The 23,637-nt window shown below is 40.6% G+C and overlaps 1 protein-coding gene and 1 non-coding gene across 9 annotated transcripts in view; one reads left to right on the top strand and one right to left on the bottom strand.

Annotated features, from left to right (window-relative positions):
- The window catches only part of PLD1 (phospholipase D1), a 207,662-nt gene that overhangs the window by 53,401 nt on the left and 130,624 nt on the right, over window positions 1-23,637 (top strand). For 7 of the 8 annotated variants that reach the window (XM_058732391.1, XM_058732392.1, XM_058732393.1 and 4 more), the window contains one exon: window positions 23,271-23,461. In XM_058732391.1, the coding sequence (XP_058588374.1) occupies window positions 23,302-23,461 (160 nt within the window). In that variant the 5' untranslated portion in view covers window positions 23,271-23,301. Of the gene's footprint in view, window positions 1-23,270; window positions 23,462-23,637 lie in introns of those variants that run through there. The other variant, XM_058732395.1, reaches the window with a different exon arrangement.
- TRNAK-CUU (transfer RNA lysine (anticodon CUU)) lies at window positions 7,872-7,944 on the bottom strand. The gene has a single exon. It is a non-coding gene; the product is annotated as a tRNA-Lys (tRNA).

The following is a 23,637-nucleotide window of genomic DNA, read 5'->3' as shown; positions in this document are numbered from 1 at the left end:
ACCACTTCATCGGGCTGTAATTCACAAACCATAGAATTCACCCACTTGAAGTGTACAGTACCAAGTTTTCAGTATATTCACAAAATTGTCTTTGCAGATTTTTGCCAGTCCATTTTTCTTTCCTCTTTGTACTGTGTACCCCAACCCCCTTCATTTTACCATTCCTTTAACGACTTTTCTTGCTACTTATAGTTTTGGGCATATATAGGTACCCTGACAATGCTAAGAAGCTACATACTTCCTGATTACACTGTGGTTTTTTATTAACTTTATATTAGTGCCATTTTAATGATGAATCATAATCTGTCAACTGTGTCCATGAGTTATTAAGCCTGGCATGTTTCTCGTTACTCCTCTATCCTTCCTTCCTGCAAACCTCACCCTCCACCATATCCAGTTTGGCTTGTTTACTTTAAATATTGCATTGATTCTAAAATGTGGCAGAACTGAACTGGGATGGTTCCATTAAGACTTCACACAGTGGAAACTCCTCTGGAAATGGTTGTTCACTATAGTAACTGTATAAGCAGAGCCAGCTTTCTGTTCAGCTCAGTATCTTTTTTTATTTGTGAAAGAACACCATTGGCTGGCTAATAAAAAAGCAACCAATTGAAAGCAATGTTACTTATCTGACAAAATTCTATTTGGGGCAGTCCACCTTATTATTATTGAATGCTTTTTAGCTCCAGGCCTTCAGCATCTAGAGGAGGGGATAGGGGATGGTGGGTGGAGACTTTGAGATAAAGTCTAAATGCATTAATCACCTGCCTAGACCCTATGCTCATCTACATGACACCTTTTTTCATTTCCTTATACCTGCCATGGTTTTGGATGTGAAATATAGTCATTATGTTGAAGAGATATTTAGAATCTGGCAGGACTTATTAATTGATTGGATATAGAGAATTAAGGAGAGATAATTGCTAAGGATGAGTTCCAGGGTTCAGTTTTTCAGGGTAGATATTTGCAGTTCATTCAGAAAGGAAATGTAAGATGAAGAAATGTTCTGGGATTTGGAAGATGATGGATTCTTTATTATAAACTTTTTTTAAATTTTTACTTATTTTTGGAGGAGAAAGAGAGAACATGAGCAGGGGAGAAGCAGAGAAAGAGGGAGACACAGAATCCAAAGCAGGCTCCAGGCTCTGAGCTGTCTGCACAGAGCCTGACGTGGGGCTCAAACTCATGAACCATGAGATCATGACCTGAGCTGAAGTCGGACGCTTAACCGACTGAGCCACCCAGGCGCCCCAAGATGATGAATTCTTTAAAAAAAAATGTTTATTTATTTTTGAGAGGGAGCGAGAGAGGGAGCAAGAGAGAGGCAGGCAGAGCATGAGCCAGGGAGGGGCAGAGAGAGAGAGGGAGACAGAATCTAAGCAGGTTCCAGGCTCTGAGCATTAGCACAGAGCCTGACGTGGGGCTTGCACTCATGAACTGTGAGATCATGATCTGAGCCTAAGTCTGATGCTTAACCGACTGAGCCACCCAAGTGCCCTGGAAGATGATGAATTGTAATTTGATCATATTGAGTTCATCCAACGGGGAAGTTCATAGGCAGATGGATATATGGTTCTGAAGCTTAGGAGGAAGAACAAGGCTGGAAACAAATATTGAGGGCCCAGTAGATACTGGTGACTAGGAATACAGAGATGGCTTCTGCCTTCAGGAAGCTTCCAGTCTTCCAGAAGAGCCAGAGGCATAGACTCTGTGAAGAGGAATGTACTCAATGGTGTTTTCCCCCAGAAGCCATTGAAATACCAAAGAAAGGAAATCTCAGCATGCATTGTAACTGAGAGGTGGGTAGAGTGGAAAAGCATGATCCCAGGACTCTGGAAAAATACTAGCATATAAAATTGAGCAGAAGAATAGCCTCCAAGAAAATTCCATCTCACTGGCTGGAGAAGGAGGAGGACCCCTGGAAGAATGTGGGAGCATGAAAGCCAAGAGAAGACATGGAGTCAAGAAGAATGGAGTGCAGGGTTATGCAATAGGAAGTTAACAGAAAACACGCACGGGGAGGTGACCTTTGGGTGGCACAGTATATGGGTGGTTCCGGACTTTGGTGAAAGCTGGCAGAGTATAGAGGTAGAAGCCAGGTGCAGTGGGTTGAAGGATGAAGGATGAGGGAGGAATGATGAAATACAAGGAGTAAGTAGACAACTTTCTGAAGCAGTTTGCCTCTAAACAGGGGGAGCTAGTAGGATAGAGTCAGCTGAGGTTGGAGTCCAGCTGAATGCTTCTTCTGCACCCATGTTTAAAAACCCCAGGGAGGGGGACACCTGGGTGACTCAGGTAAGCATCCAACTTTGGCTCAGGTCAGGATCTCCTAGTTCATGAGTTCGAGCCCTGCATCAGGCTCTCTGCCATCGGTGCAGAGCCCGCTTCAGATCCCCTGTCCCCCTCTGTCTGCACCTACCCTGCTCGCACGCGCTCTCTCTCTCTCTCAAAAAAAATGTGTGTATATATACGTGTGTGTGTGTGTATATGTGTGTGTGTGTATATGTGTGTGTGTATACGTGTGTGTGTGTATACGTGTGTGTGTGTATACGTGTGTGTGTGTATACGTGTGTGTGTGTATACGTGTGTGTGTATACGTGTGTGTGTATACGTGTGTGTGTATATACGTGTGTGTGTATACGTGTGTGTATATATACACACACACATACATATATATACATATATACGTATATATGTATACATATACATATATACGTATATATATTAAAAAAAAAAGAAAACCTTGGGGAGGGGGCCAAGAAGTCAGAGAGTTGAATTGGCCCAGGGTTCGGTTTTTCAGGTGATTGCAACGGAAGGACAGTGGGACCATCAAGGAGAGGTTTTCAGCAAGAGAGGAGTTAGTCGTGGACCATGTGCTCTCAGCTGGATGAACAGGGGCATAAGGGCTGGCATGGGCTGTGGGAGCAGGAACAGCTTGTCCGAGGTGCAGTCGTTGCTGGGTGTCAAAGGTGTGCTTGGATACAAGTTGGATACAGGCACCTGTGAGGAGCCTGAATGCAAAGAGTTAATCAGGCAGTCTTGCTGCTATTCCACCAAAATAGATGGCGGTCTCCTGGTTTTAAGAATGAAAGAGTCACAGGGCAGATCTGTAGCCATTTCATCATGAGCCCTAAATTTGAGATGTTTTGCGGGCTTGGTGGGAGAATACGATGCCACTAATCATATGTGTTCATCCATCCCACCAGAGGAAGATGGAAATGGTATCTCTATTGTCCTGGCTATGTTAGTTCTTTTTCTAGACTGACTTCTTTTGTTAAAAACTAATTAAAATCTGTTTATGTCCCTTCTAATAAGTAGTTTGGTTAGGCACAAAGCATGTAGAACAGTTTCCAGCTATCAGGTTTTGATGAGGAGAGTTTATAGAGTATTGTGTCCCTTTGAATATGAAGATAGTAGCTTACAGGGAATGGACAGAGCAGGGAATGTGACGTTTAGGAGTCATGATATGATTCTCAGACCTAATACTTAACACGGTATGACCCTGGTCGGACCTCTTAATCATTTTAAATCTTTGCTTCTTCAGCTGAAAAGAAGGTGAAAAATAATAGTTTGCCTGCAGAATGAGGAAAATCGGATATGATGTATATGTGAAAAATGCTTTGTAATCTGGAAAGCAGTATGCTCACGTTCTGTTTTGCCCATATTGTGAGCTTTTCTAAGTCTTAATTCACATTTATTCATTCTTCCTTTGGTCTATAGTTACTGAGAGTCCAGAAGACACTAGGAACTGGGAATCTAGAGATGACCTCTCCCTTCAGGGAACTGAGAATCTTCTAGAGGAGGCGGAGACCAAGCAGAAAGAGTGTTCTCAGTGGACTCCCCTAAATGCTGTAGAAGCAGTGAGCAGAGGCATCTAAAACAGCCTGGGAGGTCAGGGGAGGCTTCCTGGAGGAGGTGGCACCTGTGAGGAGCCTGAATACAAAGAGTTAATCAGGAAAAGAAGGAGGGTGGAAGAAGGCAAAGCTACAGAGGGAGCAGCCTTTTGGGAGGCTGAGAGGTCGGAGAGCATGGAGCATGTTTGGCTCAGTCCGGCTGAGCAGGGAAACATAATACCTTCCAAAGCTTGACTGTGAAATAACAGCAAAAGAGAAGCAAGAAGTACAGGGGACCATATGTATAAATGAGGTGCTTTGAGGATGTTTTAAGTGGTAATAGGAAGAAACATGAGAGCAGGGAGGTTGATAAGGGAGTTGATTAATGGAAAGGAGGGTTTGAAAGAAGCCCGGGCTTGAGAGCTGGGTGAAGTGGGAAGAGGGGCCGTCTTCTGGGGCTTTGGTGGGAAGGAGGCAAATACATGGAGTAAGGTGAGGAGCAACGAGAGGGTTCCTTCCCTAAAGTGCCTCTTCTCACAGTGTAGGAAGATATGTGAGGTATTCCCGGAGCCCAGCGCGGTGGGTGCTCAGGACGTTGTGGTTGCTCAGTGAATAGCTGCTGATTGAATTACCATCATCCTGGCCGCTGGAGAAGCCCCACAGACAGAGTGGCGTGACTGGAGAGCACAGTGATGTGCCAGTCTGGCTGGCACGCACTGCCTGTCTCCAGTGCACTGAAGTTGGGCAGCCTCTCTTACAGTTTGCCATTGCTTGTTAGCGCCGATACGGTCCCTGTGCTTTTGATCCCCAGGGATGTTGCAGAGTTGGGTGTCGCTAGAAAATTCTGTTCCTTAGCGACAGTCACGGGAGTGACGGTTTCTTGAGCAATCCCACACTAGTTTTTTCCAGTGAGGCTGGCAGCCTGTCCACACCTACTGAGCGGAGTCTGGCTACAGCCGAGACAAAAGCGGTTCATCCTGCCTATCTGGTCGTCCTTCTTACACATACTGGACGTGGTTCAGAGCTGCATTATGTGGAAACAAGCCGGCCACAAAACAGACTTGTGTGAGCATGCAGGGGACAAAAGAGGCCTGAGTTCTAGACTTGCCTCTGTTTTCTCTGCATGACCCTGGGCCTCTGTCTCCTCAGTGCATTGAAGGAGGTTGGACCAATCGATTGCACAGATCATCATCATCACTGACCAAGTTTTGTATCCATTGGTTTCATTAGTCCAGAGATTGTATCCTCAATTCTTACTTCGTGTCTGCCACGAAATATATGTGCCACAGGTATATTGAATCAGATTGCATTAGCTTTTCTTTGTTCTCAGGTACGTGCATATGCGCAAAGTAAAATAGTGCCTGTTGATCATGTAATTTACTTGTTCGTTCAGTTCATTTCTTCTCAACAAGTGCTAAAGATCTGAGACAGATCATACTTGACGTCTTTCAGAAATGGCAAGGAGCTTGAAACCCCTGAAGAGAGAGTTCAGAGGAATTGACAAACTTTCCTGAGGCTCAGAGGAGACAGTGGCTGTGCTCCCATAGTGGGGCTGGCCATGGGGATATGTCTAGAGAATCTGTACACAAGTTTGACACATGGTCATTCAGGGTCTCCAAGGAGCTTACAGCTCAGGAAGAATGAAACAGACACAGACAGATGACTTCACCTTAGCAAAAGACGTTGCATTTGTATGATGGCCACCAAAGGAACAGCAGATTTGCTAAGTTTTCTACTTTCCACAATTTGTTTGGCATTTAGGAAACATGTCTGTTACCAGGTTTTGTTTTTTCACTTCTCTTGGCTAGAATGTCAGTGGTTGATTGATGTACCTTTCCCATTAATGTTACTAATAGGGAACAGTAATATTTATAATATCAATTATGTATTGAGTTCTTACTCTGTGCCAGGTACCAGATTAAGTACTTTATTAGATCCTATTAGATAAGATTAGTCTCATTTTATAGATGACAGAACTGAGGCTCAGAGAGGCCCAGAATAATATAAGTAAAGCAAGAGGTTACTGGTTCTAAGACTCATAAGTAGCAGAACCAGGTAAGAGGCTCTGTCCTTTTTTTTTTTTTTAAAATATTTCTTTAAGTTTATTTATTTTGAGAGAGAATGTGAGCAGGGGAGGGGCAGAGAGGGAGAGAGAATCCCAAGTAGGCTCCATGCTGTCAGTGCAGAGCCTGACGTGGGCTTGAACCCACACATGGTGAGATCATGGCCTGAGCCAAAATCAGGAGTCGAATGCTTAACCAAGTGAGCCACGCAGGTGCCCCAAGAACCTCTGTTTTTAAGCCAACTGGGCTCACTCAGGGTCTGCACGTTGTTTTCAGATAGGCCAAAGGAATGAGTGAGGATAGCTCATGGAAAATTAAGGAAGATGGGGGTCTTGTGACAGGCTAAACCTGGTGGATTCAAAGTTCTCACCTAATTTTTAATTTTCATTGACTGGGTTTGTTTTTGTTGTTGTTGTTGTTGTTTGCTCAGAAAAGAGTTTTGAGTGCTTACTGTGCACTGTGGGGATGACCCAGTTACCTGTCCCCAAGAGTTTACAACATCACAGAGGACATGAGGCGTGCCCCCAAACCTCTGAGATATAAGCGCCACTGAAAACTTAGAAACCAGATGATGCAAAGCTTAGTCAAGAGAGATGTTGTCTCTACCTGCAGGGGATGGGTTGGGGAGAGTCGGCAAAATTTCAGTAAGAGGAAATGTGGCAGTCTCAGCAGGCGGAGACGTGGAGGATGGGAGGGTATTTAAAGTGACAGAAGATGCCTGGGTGGGGAAAAGACCAGGGCCAAATGTAGAGTTATGTGCATAATTATAATTCAAACACTCAGGTAGCCACTACTGAGATAAGAAAAAGAACTGTGCCAGCCCCTTCAGAAGCCGGCCTCATATGCCCCATCTCGGTGCCAACCTCTCAATCCCCAAAATTATCACTGTCTTTGTATTTCTTGATACTTTTATCAACTCAGTGTGCAGCCCTAGACACTAGGGTTTAATCTTGCTTGTTTTATCATTTTCTTACTTGGTATGTATTTTGAGCCCACTTTAACCTACAGATTTCTCTTGCATCCTTTTCTTTTCCTTATAATTTTTCTTGAATAAAATCTTGGGCTGTTTGACCTATAGACTTGCCCATGGTCTGAGTTTTGCTGGTTGTATCCTCATGGTACAGTTCAGTATGCCCCTCTGTATTTCCTTCTGTAAATTGGCAGTTGGCTTCAGAGGCCTGATCAGATGGAGGCTCAATCCCTAGGACCCATTTGACCAGACAAATAAGTAGCAAGTGAGTATAACTTGAGTAGGAGCTTGGGCCAAAAAGGCATTTTGAGTAGAGATCAGAAATCCAAAGGCTATAATCGTGATCTTGGGCTATGTATGGTCCAACTCTCTCTCTCTCTCTCTCTCTCTCTCTCTCTCTCTCTCTCTCCCTCTCTCTCTATCTCTGTGTGTGTGTGTGTGTGTGTGTGTGTGTGTGTGTGTGTGTGTGTGTAGGGGGCAGGGAAACTAGAAGGGTCACTTTGTAGGTTTTGGAACCAGGGGACAGCATCTTCACAGGTATCTTTTCCAGCCACATATCTACATGGAAGTGACTATTGGTCACAATGTTAAAACGGTGGACTAAGGAGTGTCTGAAGTCTTGAAATATTATGCAGATGGTTGATTGTCATTTTCTTTAGTACTGTGCTATAAAGTTGCTAAGAATTTCCTATAAATGCTCTGTAAGTAAAACTATGTGATAGGGAATGGTAGGTTCATAGTATACATACTTTTGTGACTAGTATACAAATATCATGAGTCTAGACAGAAATATGAGTCTTAAATCAAGAAGAATAAAAAGAACAAATCTAAGTAAAAGGAAGAAATCTAAGAAGGTTATATGTTGAAAGAGAGGGAGATTTGTACTTAAGAAAATCTGAAAATACTCACTTTTTCCAGATGGCTTATTGAAAACTGCTACCATAAGTAGAATTTATTCATTTTTATTATTTTTTAAAGTTTATTTATTTATTTATGTAATCTCTATACCCAACATGGGGCTTGAACCCATGACCCTGAGATCAAGAGTCACATGCTCTTCCGACTGAGCCAGCCAGGTGTCCCTACCATGAGTAAAATTTAAATAAGGCAGTGGTCTCACAAGTATTATTTCTTTATTTCTTTTAAGTTTATTTACTTATCTTTGTGAGAGACAAGAGAGAGTGTGAGCAGGGAAGGGGCAGAGAGAGGGGGAAAGTCCCAAGCAGGCTCCGTGCTGTCAGTGCAGAGCCCGATATGGGGCTTGAACTCCTGAAACTGAGATCATGACCTGAGCAGAAATCAAGAGTTGGACGCTCAACCAGTTGGGCCATTCAGGTGTCCCTCACAAGTATGATTCCTTAGAGGAACTTCTTGGTGTCCTTATTCCCCTTGTGTTGCATTTGAAAAGTAAGAAGGCTAGTTTATAATAATGGCAACTAATATGCACATGGCACTTACTTTGGGCCAGATACTACATTTTTAGCATTTTATATGTTAACTAATTTAATCTTACAACAACCCAATAAGGTAGGCATTATGACTCTTCCCATTTTATGGACTGGAAGTTGAGGCACAGAGAGGTTAAGTTACTTGTTTAAGTTTATACAGCCAATAAGTGGGGAATGGACATACAAACTTAGGTAGCTGTATCATTCTAGTGCACTACCCCTAGGCTAGAATCCAGGTGGGAGCTGGGGCCAGTGGCTCAGGTATTTCTCTAATAGGGAGGCTACATATCTGTTTTCAGTCTGAAATATCTGTTCTTAATTTCAGGAGGGCTCAGAAGTAAGTCCTGGCCCCACTGCACACTGTAGACAAATGACCCAACACGTGGTCCCTCTCCTTTTTCTTTGAGCCTTGATTTACTCACCTCTGCTGTAGAAGGAACAATAATACTTCCCTTATAGAGTGTTCTGAAGATCAGTGAGATCGAGTATTGGAGAATGTGTTAAAAGAAGTAAAATGCTATGTTGGCTATAATTTTAATAATATGCATTATCATCATCACTTCTCTATTTTTGAGGAACTTGTGAGAAGAGCTTCATTTTATTTGAAATATTTGGACTTCTAGAATAAAGAGAGGGGGCTTCCTAATTTGAAGTGTTAGACTACTTTGGTGTTAAGGAGAGGAAATTTTCAAATGAACATATTAAGGCTTTCCTGTTTTAAAAGTTTAATCAAGGGGCGCCTGGGTGGCTCAGTCGGTTAAGCGGCCGACTTCGGCTCAGGTCATGATCTCACGGTCCCTGAGTTCGAGCCCCACGTCGGGCTCTGTGCTGACAGTTCAGAGCCTGGAGCCTGTTTGGGATTCTGTGTCTCCCTCTCTCTGACCCTCCCCCATTCATGCTCTGTCTCTCTCTGTCTCAAAAATAAACGTTAAAAAAAAATAAAAATAAAAAAAATAAAAGTTTAATCGAAACAACTTTAATAACTCCTTCAAGAAGGCAAAGGCAAATTTAGCTTAAGTTTTGGTGATTGTTTTCCCTCACCTGAGCATCACTATCATTAATAGTGGAAGCTCCAATGTTATAGATAAGAGCCATGGATCATCAAGGCTCCACTTGGAAGGTTTAGTTGCCTGAAAAAAGACCAGGTTTGGGGTGCCTGAGTGGCTCAGTTGGTTGAGTGTTCAAGTCTTGATTTTGGCTCATGTCATGATCCCAGAGTTGTGGGATTGAGCGTCATGTTGAACTCTATGCTAAACATGGAGCCTGCTTAAGATTCTCTCTCTCTCTCTCTCTCTCTCTCTCTCTCTCTCTCTCTCTCCCCCCACCTCTCTCTCCCTCCCTCTGTCCCTTCCCCTCCGCCCCCACTCACACATGCGTTTTCTCTCTTTCTCTTTCTCTCTCTCCCTTTCTTTCTCTCTCTCTCTCTCTCTCTCTCTCTCTCAATAAAATAAAATAAAATAAAATAAAATAAAATAAAATAAAGGCCAGATTTGCTTTCAGTTCCAGTACAGGCCCATTTAACTTTATCTTTTTAGCATTGATGTTGAACCAGTACCCAAACATGGCCAACATTTGTGCATGCCAACTGTTGATTTTTAGGGTAAATCAGGTTAGAGTTTACAAATATACAAGCATTCCCGAGGGTGGGTGAGGGATGTTGTGGAACAAAGCACTTCACAGTATTTTACATACTACCTTGTTAGTGGGTCCCCAGTATTGGCTGAATATAGAAATAATAGTGAATTTCATTTTTGCAAAGAATGTGACAATAATTAACCAAGATTGGATTTAAAGACATTAGTAAAATGTCACTTATATTTGATAGTTTTTAAATTTGTCTTAAATGAAATGTTTCAAAAGTACAGATTAACATTTAGGAAACAAAAACCTATGTACCTATAACATCCAGATTTAACAGGTTTTATTATTTAGACCTATATCCTTCTGAATTGAAATAAGAAGCAAAGAAAATGTTTCTGGTATATTAAATCCTCTTAGTACCCCTTCCTAATTGCATTCTTTCCCATCCTTGCTCTCTAAAGGTGACTACTCTTCTGAAGTTGTTGTATATTATTTCCTCAATTCCTTTTATGTCCTACTTCTACATATGTCAATGGATAACATACAGGATTGTGCTGTGTATTTTTTAATCTTAAACAAAAACTCTAAGATGTCTTTTTTTTCACCAAACTTTGTGTTGAGATTTATTCATGTTGATACATGTAGTTCTGATCCATTTATTTTCTCTATTGTATAGTATTTCGTTAAAAATATGATTATTCATTCTCTGATAAATGGACACTCTCGTCCAGTTTTCTTTACTGTGAACAGTGCTTCAGTGCTCATTCATAATACATTTTCTTATGTAAACTCACCCATCGTTGAGTTTCTTGGGGAATATATTTAGGGGAAGAATTGCTGGCAGTAGCTTATGCCTTCTTCAAGTTTATTGCCAAATGTCTTTCCAATGGGTTATTTTAACTCCCATTTGTATCAAGCAGTGCATGAGAGTTCCATTACCTTACTGATACATTATAATTTCTGACTTGCAAAAATTTTCCTAATTCAATGGATATGAAAAAGTATCTTACTGTTTTAATATGACTTCTCTGATTACTGGGAAGGTTAAACATGTTTAAAGATTCACTGTAAATTTAGAATTCTTCCTCTGTGAGTTGCCGGTGTATATTCCTGGTTTATTTCCTGTTGGCCTTTGGATCTTCTTCTTTATGTATTTATAGGAGTACTTTGTATATTCTATGTATATCTTCTCCAAACTTGGATTTGTTGTTTAATTTTGCCATTTGTGTAACAAGTTTTAAATTTTAGTGTAGTTAAATTTATTAGCTTTTCCTTCATGGTTTGTGCCTTTTATGTCCTGTTAAGATTCTTTTGTGACCCTGAGGTCATAAAGACATTCTTCTGTAGGTTAATATTTTCCTTATTCATATTTAGGACATTAATAAACATAGAAATTATTCTTATGGGAGCTGTGAGATAGAGAACTAATTTTATTGTGTATTTCTTTGTGAATTGCCAGTAGTGCTAGCATTATTTATTGAGGGTTTATTCTTTCTTTACTAATTGTTTTCCATGCCACTCTCGTCATAAACCAAGACCTGTATATGCATAGGTTTGTTTTGGGGGTCACTATTTGGTTCTCTGTGTCTCTTTCTCTGTTAGTACCATACCATTTTAATCTCTCCATTTTTTTTTTTAAGTTTATTTGTTGAGAGAAGAGAGAGAGAGAAAGAACTGGGGAGGGACAGAGAGAGAGAGAGAAAGAGAGAGAAAGAACTGGGGAGGGACAGAGAGAGAGAGAGAACTGGGGAGGGACACAGAGAGAGAGAGAGAGAGAGAGAGAGAACTGGGGAGGGACAGAGAGAGGGAGAGAGAATCCCAAACAGGCTCTTCCTTGTCAGTGCAGAGCCCAGTGTGGGGTTTGAACTCACAAAGTAAGATTGTGACCTGAGCCAAAACCAAGAGTTGGACGCTTAACTGACTGAGCCACCCAGGCACCCCTATAATAATTCTTGATATCTGGTTGGACAAGGCTTATTTGCCTATTCTTAATTCTCTTCTGTTATGAATTTTAGGGCCATATTGTCAAGTTCTCTGAGAAATTCTTTGAAATTTGAATTAGTAGATTAGTTTCAGGAAAAATAACATATGTTCATTTATTTGGTTCCATATTTATCAAGTTTGGGGATATAATTTTACTGTCTTATAGCCTCTATTCATTTCTGATGAGAGATGAGTGGTCCTTAGTATGGTTCTCTTAAATTTTGTAAGTCCTTTTTGTCTGGCTGCTTTTGACATCTTCTCTTTTCTTTATATGCTACCAGCTTGGCTTTATTGTGCATAGATGTGATTTTCTTTGTATTTATTCCTGATTAGGATTCACCAAATTTCCTAAATCTGTCAATTTATTTTGTTTACCAAATTTGATAAAATTTGTGGCCATTATTTCTTTAAACTTTTTTTTGCCCTCATTTTTTCTCTAGCCCAACTTTCTGGGCCTGAAATTACATGTATGTTGGATCTTTTGATGTTATCACATAAGTCACTGGGGCTTTGCTCATTTATTAGAAACCTTCCCCCTCCCCTTCATCTGTTCTTCAGATTGGATCATTTCTAGTGATCTGTCTTCAATTTCACGGATTCTTTCTTCTGTCATTGCTATTCTGTTAAGCCCATCCAATGAATTTTTCTTTTATTGAGATTCCCTTTACATTCTTGAGCTTATTATAATAGTTGCTTTAAAATCCTTATCAGTTGATTTTAACATCTTAGAATGAGTCTTCATTAACGATAGCCTTTTCTCTTCAGGATGAGTCACGTTTTTCTGTTTCTATATCCATGTCTAATAGTTTTAGGTGACATTATGACTGAGATATTGTAGAAGCTCAATTCAGTTCTGTTCAAGAGGTTTTTGTTTTGTTTTGTTTTGTTTTATTTTTTTTGGTTTTTGGTTTTTGAGTGGGCAGTTGATTTGGCTGGACTTAAACTCCAAACTCTGCCTTTCCTGTGGTGGGCAGCTGCGGAAACCTCTGTTGAAGTCACTTTGGTACTTTCTGAGTTGCTTTGGAGTGTACCCACGCCTGCATGGTTCAAAGTCAGCCTGTGCAGAATCTGACACTCCTCCTCTGTGGCTCTCCTTTCCAAGGTTTCCCACTTCAGTTTTCAGCTGCTGTGAAAGCCAGGAAGCCTGTTATCTGGTTCTCCAAGCAAGCAGGATTATGGATTTTCTGAGTTTTAGTCACCCAACCTGGCTCAGACTTAGTCTGCCTTTAGACAAAAGCGGTGCCATTCCTTTCTTCCAAACGTAGATTACTTTCCATTTCCTGCTTCTTTCTGGTTGTTCTATAGCCAGTTCTTTTTTATAACTGAATTGGTAGTCCTCATCTGCGGAATGGCTGGCAGATCTACTAGGGGCTACACCACCATCACTGAAAGCCAGAAATTGGAATCCTAGATCAGTTTTATATAAAGTTTCTCATTTTGTAGTTACCTCAGTTCCATGCAGTTTCTGCCCAGGGCTGCTGGGTACAGTTCTTCTAGTCTCTTTTAAACACTGTAACTCTTTGAGGCTCTAGGTTATTCGGGGAGTCCAGCTTCCAGGCACCTGCCTCCTATCGTCCTGGGGTCATGTCTGCTAACATTCATGTGGGGACAGACCTGTAATCTCAGCTCTTTTATCCAAGACCAAAACCCCTGGGCGCCTTCAGCTTCAGTTCCAGTATACTCATCTGATTTTCATTTGTTTCTTCATCCTTGGAAATTGAAGGTTTCCTTCATGATTGCTTTTGTTGTTGCTGCCTTAGCTTTTATCCTTAACTAAGTATTTTTAAAATATGATTGCAGTTTATTCAGCAATTCTGTGTTTGTACTGGGAAAGAGACAGCTACATCAGCTTAATCCATTTTGTTTTCAGACATTTGTGGCAGTGTTTTCTATAGTGTGTGACATCAGACCATCCTCAGAATTCAATTCTGACTGCTAGTTCTTGTCCTCAGGAGGGGACTGGGCTCTGATGTGGGTACCAGGGACTCGGTCAGAGGCATAACTAACATTATTTCAGCATCTGTTAGAGCCCCGACTCCAAGCCACTCACTTTATATCATTTAATTCTTCCAATTCTTTACTTCCAACAGCATTACCCATTTATAGATTAGGAGACTGAGACTTAGAGATGTAGAGATTTAGAGACTTATTTCAGCATAAGCAGATTCAGAATTCAAGCTGTTTGACTCAAAATCACATACCTTCAGTGATAGTCTGCTGCCTCCACAGACATTTTTTCTAAGTATGTGAATGGGTAAAAAAAATATAAGACTTTGCTGTGTTTATCAGCAGCCATGACAAAATTTGAGGGCTCATTAGCACGGGGGAATGTCTGGAGGAGTCTACACATGTGTTTGCCAGCTCCATTCTTCTCATTGGCGAGATTTGTGGGATATCACAGAAAATGCTCAGTTTTGCCTCAACTCACTCAGAAGGAAGTTGTTTCTTCCTTTGGAGAGAAGTGAAAGAGAGGATTCATAAGAAGTTTAGACAGCTGGAAAGAACTTTAATGACAAAGTCTACATGAGGGAATGCATGTTCTTCCTGAATGGGGCTGCCATCATAAGATGGCAAAGATCAGTTTTAAGAAAAAAGAAAGCAATGATAGTAGAAAATGATAAAGTCAAACCTTTGAATTCACAGTTTAGCTTCTTAATCAACATGTGTTCTTATCAAAACCAACATGTACCCACTAAAACTAATATTTAATATTTTGAGCCAGTGAAAGAAAAATTTTCTTAAAACCATTTTTATTTTGGAAAAAGTATTTATTTTGTTCATGTGCACGCACTGAATCATTGGTGGTCTAAGTCTACCTTAGCGAGAAAAAAGGTTTACTTAGTTTTTCAAGGAGCACATTATTTGTTCCTATAAATTCATGTGTGGTTAGCTTCCTCTCCTATAGACCCAGCACAATACATAGGTATTCTGCTCTTGGCCATAAAAAATTGCCCATGAACACAAAATGATGTTATTTTCAGAAGTCTGATCACAGTTTTTAAGCCATGTTAATTACCTTTTTATTTTAATAAATAATATACCTTTATATTTTAATAAAGAATTTTCCGTGTGGGATCCTTATTGATTTAAGTCAATCCAGTTCTTATTCAAAGTCTCTCACATACACTTAATAAACTTTGGAGTTAAGAGGGGGCCCTCCCCTCCAAATACAAATGTTTATATGTATTGCCATTAATAGAAGCAGGAGCAAATCTTACTTAGATGTTTGCTCAGAACATCTAAATTCCCTTGGCATTTGGGGTAGGTTTTTATCTCCTGGATGGGGTTGCTTAGAATGTGTTGTTTTCTCTGGCATTTAGTGATGCTGAAAGGGGAGTCTTTTTTCCCAATAATGTCTCTGTTGTATTCATTTCAATGTTTAGGTGAGGAAACTGAGCACTAAAGTGACTTTGTCCAGGTTAGTCAAGGCAACAATAGGAGAAAACGAGGCAGTTGTCTCCCATCAGGTTTCTGTGTGACCTTGAGCTAGTCATTTAGCCTGTCTGTGTCCTCAGTTGCCTTGTCTGTCAAAAGGGGCTAGGAATAGTAAAGGCAGTGGAGTTAATGCAGGCGAACCTCCTAGATCAGTGTCTGACACAAAAGCACCATGCAAGTTTTCTTTTTATTATTACCAGTAACTTCAGAGAATGGATGTCTGCAGGAGGCAGGGTGGTTCATGGTTCCTGTTGGTTTCAACACTACCCTAGTCCGAGTTTCCTGGATAATAGAGTCTGAGCTAAGGTTGCATGGTGGGCTTTATCTAGCAGCAAGAGTGAGGGGAGAAGGGAAGAGAGAGGGAAGAAGCATAAAGGTGGTGTATTGCCTGGCTGCCATAGCTTCACAAGAAAATCAGCTCGTTGCTCAGTCACACAGAAAGCTTCTAGCTTGGCTGTGTGGTACCCATGTGCTCAGTGCAGTCAGGCAGGGAGGGGAGGGGAGGGGCATGTGTCCACCAGGACCTTAACTCCCCTGATCTCACAGGCTGTGTAACTCAGTTCCCCATGCTCCCTCTGCCCATACACACAACTCTGGAGGTGACTGGGTTCCAGCTCTAGTGTAGCACTGCTACCTCAGAATCCGGAAGCCTGAGGATGAGCCAGTGTCTCTGTGGGTCTGGCCAGAGGTGGGTGGAGCTGGGGTGCTGGAGCCACACCAGCTCCTGCTGGACCATGTGCTGTGCATGCTGTGCAGGAGCCCTGCCCTCAGCCTGAAGGAGGCAGAGATGGATGGTGGTATGAGGAGAAGAGGGGACAGTGGCAGTGATGTGTATCTCCGTGGAGCCCAGTGGCAGAGGCTGGGGAGGCGGGCAGTGTGGAACCATCAGTGTGGCCTCTGCCCCAGGACCAGCCTTGCCACTCATCTCTGTGCAGCCTCAGTAACCTTCCGTCCCTAATTCTAAGTGAGATTATCACGAGAATTAGAAGAAATATATGTAACGTGCCTTTAGTGCTTGGCCCAGAATAGACAATAAATGACAGGGAATACTTTCCTATCTACCTATATTTGAAATAGAGATCACTTTCCCTTAACACTTGTATTTGCCTCTGGAAATAAAACATCCACTTGAATTCAAAGTTATGACTGAGATGAACCAAAGGAGGCTGGTACTACAGCAAAGGGGAATATTTAACCCTAGGGCATGTCAATGGAAATGGCTAAGAAAGCTTATGGCAGAGAAGAGAGGCCATCCAAGGAGGTCAAAGGATTCAGGGAAAATCATGAGAATCAAGAAATGATTTCCACGCTAAAATTTGTTTTGTGTAATTATAGATTTGTTTTTCTTTTTAGCTAGGGAAAAGGGAGAACGCACGGTTTCCAACTCTTGTCCCGTGGGCACAGTGAGTCTAGGTTATTTAGCACCATCATCTGCAATCTTGACCCTCAGGGAGGATAGCAGTGTCAGTGTTAGACCAAATGGAGGCTGTGATAGGAAACCAGGAAGGAAGGATAAGCAAACGGGAGATTGCTAGGCTCTGGGGGCCCCAAGGTCAGATCAGATCTGAAACTCAGAGGGAGGATAGTGTTTGGGAATCATACTTATAGTTCCTGGAACCATAGAAGTGACAGCAAGTCTGAGTTCAAAGGCTATGCACACAAGGAACTATGATTCCACAGAGCATCTCCTTTTCCTGATATGGGTACAAGCAGAACACGGAAGCAGAACAGGGGGATGGCTTTCGAGTCAGCCAGAGCTGTGCTGAGAGCTGAATTACTGACCTTCGGACTTGTCACCTTGGTCAGCCTGTCTTGTTATCTGTAAAGGGGGAATAGCAGCCATACCTCCATCATGACCTTGTTGTGAGGACGCGTGAAAAGCTCTTGGTGGAAGCCTGGCACACAGTTAGCTCTGATAGCAGTTCACTGTCTTATTTGCTACTGCTTCAGCAGCCTGTGTATTTCTTGCAGGTTATATTCCTCTTGGAGTTCTTTCAACCAGATGGCTTTTCCATCTGGGAGTATTTGTGGTGTATGAAGGAAATGTCTTTGTGGCATTCACTGGATAACCTGGAGCTGACTGGTTTCTCAGTAGATAGCTCACTGATGAAGTCATTTAATCAATAAATATTGATTGAGCAGGTGCTCAGCAAGGTGTCGGGGGTAAACAGTCTGGCTCTCACCCTCCCCCACCTTAGAGTGTCCTCATCTGGTGGGACGAGGGATGCGTCAGCACCTCAGCTCATGATTACTGCTCAGTGGAAGGGCTTCTTAAACTAAGGTTTTGAAAGGGACATCCGTGAACCTATGAAAATATATGCAAAATACTGTGTGTCAGGATATATTCATTTTTTTTTCTGGGGTTGGGGGTCCATAAATCTCATCAAAGCCACGAAGTGTACTGGACCCAAAAGGGAGCAGGAGTCACTGTCACAGACACAAGAGACACTGTAATGCCTTACCAGCCAGGGAGAGGAAGATGAGGCCAGGAAGATGTGCAAAGAACGGGAAATGCATTAACTGGGCTTGACTGCTTAATGCCTGGTGATTGTTTTTTTTTTTCACTGAAAGTCTTGGTGGCTTCTCTCCAAATGGGGGAATTGAGTCCAGAAAATTTCAGGACTGGTTAAATGGGAGAGCCCTATTCTTAGAGGAGCCCATCCAGGAAGACAGTTGCTAGATGGTACATTAATTTGGGAGCTAACTAAGAGATGAAAGGCAGGATATTTCCTAGCCTGTCAGCCCTGAAAAATACTGAAATGAAAGAAACTTTCCTAAGGTTAATTTTCAGGGGCCACCTGTTAATAGAATTCAAGGGAATATTAGCAACCTAGATTACTTTGGCCTGTAGATGTGTGTGCATTATGACACTGGTTCCTCAAGCTTCCTGAGGTGGAAAGGATAGGTGGCACTGTTTCCATTTTACAGATGAGATGCTGAAACCCTGGAGGCTGCGGGTTGCCCAGGTTACACTGATAAAAAGGGTAGAACAACCATGGTCATCTGGCCTGTCCCCTCCACCACGGACATTTAATTATCTGTCCAAGGTGCATAGTAAGCCCCCCATTGATATTTGTGGAACTAGTGTTCTTTTTTAAAAAAAAATCAAAGATCCAAGTAAACACCAAGAATTTTTTTTTTTTTGATGTGTTATTTTCTTAAAATATATCATCTGGAATGTAAACTATGATAATATCATTTACTTTATTCAAAGTCAGCTCAACTAAAAAAATATTTATCCAAGGTTTACTGTGTCACTAGAGATTGAGTTTAGTACTTGAATCCACATTTACGATGTTTGCATTTCAAGGAACATCGAGTCAGTTCTGTACAAATCATTGCCATATAATGTGTTTGGGGAGGCTATGTAGTATGGGTCCACCAATTAATTTCATCATAATGAAAAATGGGAAAACAAGAAATCCCCATGACTCAGTTTGGTTTTAAATGATCTAATTATAATTCATTTCACGTTCAAACACGATTCTTGGTTTGGAAATCCATTCCATTTATTTCTCTAGGTAAGCACAAATAATGTATTGGAAAAAATATGGGGAACTCTGCATGTTCTGTTAGAAAGGGAAACAAGAAGTAAATCGGTTACCTTCACAAAATGAGTGTTATTTTGGGTTATTGTTATTCCTTTTTGAACTGTTTTACTCTATGAGCATGTAAAATGGGAGTGAAAGTCTTCAGTGTCTGTCCCTCCTCCTAGCCCCAGTTCTACTTCTGGCTGGTTAAGTAGCTGGACTTTGGAGCCAGATCGACCAGGGTTGGGTCCAGCTCCATCACTTCCCAGCTGCACGACTCTGGGCAAGTTGCCCATCTAAGCTTCTCATCTTAAAAATGGGGGTAAGAATAGGACTCAGCTCCTAAGGTTATTGTGAGGATTCAAGGAGATCATGCAATTAATCTTTTTGAATAGTGGCTGGCATTTAGTATGTACTCAGCTAATATTGAGTAATGTTAATATTTATTTTAATATTAGTAGTTATATTTGATAGTCTTATTGTATTTTAGGGAAGGCATTGCATATATATATATATTATATATATATTATTGTATATATATATATGCAATGCCTTTGCTAAAATACAATAAGACTATCAAATATATATATATTTACTAATAGATATACATATATGTATGTGTGTGTATATATATATATACATATATATATACACACACATACTATCAGAAAGGAAAATATCTGCTTCCTTTGATGTCCTATTTTCCAGTGATGTTGAAAATGAAGATCAGAAAAAACTCTAGAGTTCTCTGATTTCACCCCTGAATAACGGGAAGTAATTAAATGTTCCCTGCAAAAAATTTTAATTCTAGTATTCAATACCAGAAAAGAAAAAAAACAACCCTATTTACTTTCCAGATAGAGATGCAAACAAAAATAAAACACAGCTGCTGTTACTGCTCCATGGGCACCATCTCTACTTGGTACCAAGAGAGATAATGATCTTGCAGTATAATTTTCTAAGGAGATAACGAAATCAATTACATTATCTCAAGGGTAAACACTGAAGGCCTTATCCCATTGCTGGTTAAGATGGACTGTAACTGTGGCAGCTGCTCACCCACCGTTACAGATTATTTTGGATGAAAGAAAACATGGGCTAATAAATTAAGATTTGACAACATAGGAGTGTCGATGGCCTTACAGTTTGATATTCAAGAATGAAAGCAGCAATACAATTGATGGATAAAAATTCAACACAAAGCAACCACGGACATGAGTGAAGGCAGTGATAGACAAACAATTTGGTTCATTTTGATTATTCAATTGTAAAGTTTTCACAAAAGCTTAGAAAAAAAATCTGCAAACCATTTGGGCCCACTGAAACTCCATGTGATCTTATAAAATATTATGAACCACAAAAACAAGAGGCTAAGAAGAAATATAGGAGGCTGTCGGGATATGTTTCTATTAATTATAATGACTATAGAGTTAGTAGGATTCCTTCCAAGGTACGGTGATTGAAGTAGATAACATCTTTTGTTGTTATGATACTTAAACTTTATAGAAAAGATTAATTTATAGACATTCAACCCATTAAATAAAATCAATAATTATGAACTTCTATAACCAAGTCCATGAGATTTCAGGGCCAGAAAATCTGCTTTATAAATAAGTGAATTCAACACTGACACAAGTTGCGTGACCTTGGGCAAGTTCCTTATCTAACTCTTTCAGAATAATCATAAATACCAGGTAGTATCGTAAAATAAATGTGCTAAAATTGTGCTTATTAGCACATAGTAAAAACTTGAATATAAATGATAAGAGGCTTCCTTTCTGCTTCTTTTCTCGCTCTTAAGTTTCTTACAAGTTTATATGCTTATTTTCTTTCTTTTTGAAAACTGATTTTTATTTTAGCTTTAGCTAGCGACTCTGTACTATTTATTCCAGTTACCTTGCAGTGTATAATTATTCTAGTCTCTGTGTATCTTAAATTTAACATGCATTTTAACACTGACACTCTGTCCAAAAGAAAAGTCATTGGAATAACCCTTGTTTTCCTTTGCTGTGCTAGGAAAGTTGGCAGAGTTAACCATAAGACAGTTTAATCAATAGAAAAGGGCTTACAAATTCATGAGTAGCAACGATATGATGTAATTTCTTACTTGTTTTTCCTTGTCTCATTTCCTTTAAGTTTCTCATTACCTTGTATTTTAAATAAAGCAAAACCTGGCTCACGGTTGGCATCTAGTAAGTGTTTGTTGAATCGAGAAGGAAGGAAATTAATATTTTAATTGTGACCAGAGGCAACAAGCTCCTCGATGGAAGCTGAACAGACAGTCATTAAATTATGCAGATTAGGAAACATCTGCCACCTGCTTCTCGTATTCATATGAAGAACTACTTGGGTTAATTTCTTAGGTTAAAGTAAGTACATTATAAGGGGAAGCTGAGTAATATATATAGCATTTTTTTGTCTATAGTTAAGGTTCCAGTGTTAAAAGGACCTTAGAGGAGATGGCTCAACCTCCTTAGTTTATTACCAAGAGGAGTTACCATGGCCCTGAGAGTGTAAATGGGCCCATCCTGAGGTGCTGAGCATCAAGAGGAGGTCATTTCCTATTCTTCCCATTTGAATCTTGCCCAAGAGCACTTGTTTTACTGAAACTTCCATCTGTTCCAGGGGCATTTACATATCTACCAAAACTATACAGAAAGATAAAGACTGTGGTTGAGAAGATCAGCTTTTGGGTCAGAGAGACCTGGTTTTTAAATCCGTTCACCTTACTAGCTCTGTGACTTTGGACACAAATTATGTAATATCTCTATGCCTCAGTGTTTTTATCTGTAAAGAGGGGTTGATAAACTTCCGTCATCTTTGATGGAAATAACAAAACTTCATAGATTATTATTGATGATAAACATGATAATGTATAAAAAGGACTTATCACCAAGCCAGGTACATATGAAGTGATTGGTACACATAAACTGTTATTATAATATAAATGAGAAGTGGAGAAGAAAGTTGAAGGGATGTAGGCAAGGATAGGCCTGTGTTTTGCTAATAGTGGGCCATCGATATGGCTGCAAGCTTCCTTACGGCCAACGTGGAGAAAGAAACATGATTGATTACATATTTCACAGAGAACTTTGTCATATTAATTATGTATCTCTGGCCAAACCAGAGCCACATTCCTCCAGCCCAATCTTCTGAATTTCCAAACAAAATCTCTTTCTACCAGACACGGCAGTATAGGTTCCTGAGACTTGACGGATTACAGTAAGGGCTGTCCAAGTTTGGCCAAGACTCTCTTAGCGTTTCCCACAGAGACCCCCAGCTTCTTGATCACACCTGTAGGAGAGAACCTGGCCAAGGGTCTTCCACTCAGGACATGTCGTTCTCAGGAAGGCCTTGGACCTTGGAGGAGGCCAGGAATGAATTTGGGGTTATGTAGCTTATTCCTCTCACCCATGTCAGGAGCTCCTTAACTGCAGGGACCAGCCTTATTCATCTTTACAGATTTCCTCATTGCCTCTCACAGTGAATGGCAGACGCTCAGTAAATGCTTGTGATTTGCAGGAATGAATGGACATGTGTGGTGGAATTGCTGGTATGAAAAACCTGCTGTTTTAGAGCCGGGCTGTAACAGAGCGATTCTTTCCAGCAGTATGAATTTGTCACTCAGCTCTGAGGATGGTGCTCAAGGTTTAAATCTTAGTATTTAAAGGAAAAATAAAATCTATATGAATGTGAACTCTTCTTCCCTGGGTACTGATGTTTAAAGACTTGTGTTATTAAGTGTCGAAATGAGATAGAACTGGTTTTCTTCAAAAGGGAGAGAAGTACGATTTGAGCACCTCCAGTATCTCAGAATAGGTAGACTAATCAATTACCTTTCAAGACACGTACATTATTATAAGTCATGGAAAGTCATGGCCCGAACCTCATGTTTCGAAAAGATAGTATTTACACTTTGCTTGGGATATCACCTACAGAGGAAATGTGGAAAAGGTTATGCTGTCATGAAAATGTCTTAAATCTGCTTGTTGAAATTGTTGTAAAATGCCCTAAAATGTCTTCAGAAAATATTTAAAGTTGCTTAATTTCACGTGATATTTTTCCGTGTGTTTGTTACAGTTAAGTATCAATTTATTTTCTCTGAATAACCATTCCCAAACCAGTCTCCCTGGAGTCTCCTCATTTATCCAACTTAATGAAATTGGGTGAAAGCTATGCTGGCATTTATTCAATGTAGTGTTTCTCTTTTGTACTTGTGATTAAGGATCTCACTCCAATTTAATTTACAGGCTAGGAATCTTTTAAATGTTAAAGAGGAAAATAAATGAAAACATTGTTTGAGTAAATTGGGGCTCACACAGAGCTAGTTGACTTGTTTTCATATGCTGTATCTAAGCCTGGTATTGTAGAATAGGGTTTTATTTGACCAAAATAATAAATCCTTGTAACCCTCCTTTTTTTCCCAGCCCCTTTGCTCTTACCCTGTCTGAAGCCAACATGTCACTGAAAAATGAGCCACGAGTAAATACCTCTGCACTGCAGAAAATCGCTGCTGACATGAGTAATTTGATAGAAAATCTGGACACACGGGAGCTGCACTTTGAGGGAGAAGAGGTGGATTATGATGTGTCTCCCAGCGATCCCAAGATACAGGAAGGTAAAGACTGGTGGTCTGAGCGAGAAGAGAGTTTCTCAGAGTTGCCTGGCAGAGAGCAGATTTGAAATAACCAGCAAATGATTGATCATCCTTGCTGATGTCCTACCCTGGGCTGAGACCATTTCACTAGCTGTATTCTTGTTGTAGCAGGTTATGATTCTTAAACAGATGCCCAT

The sequence above is a fragment of the Neofelis nebulosa genome, chromosome 5 (genome assembly GCF_028018385.1).
Source record: "Neofelis nebulosa isolate mNeoNeb1 chromosome 5, mNeoNeb1.pri, whole genome shotgun sequence".
Lineage (NCBI taxonomy): Eukaryota > Metazoa > Chordata > Mammalia > Carnivora > Felidae > Neofelis > Neofelis nebulosa.
The sequence above is the reverse complement of the archived record's forward strand: the minus strand, read 5'-3'. Positions and strand labels throughout refer to the sequence as shown.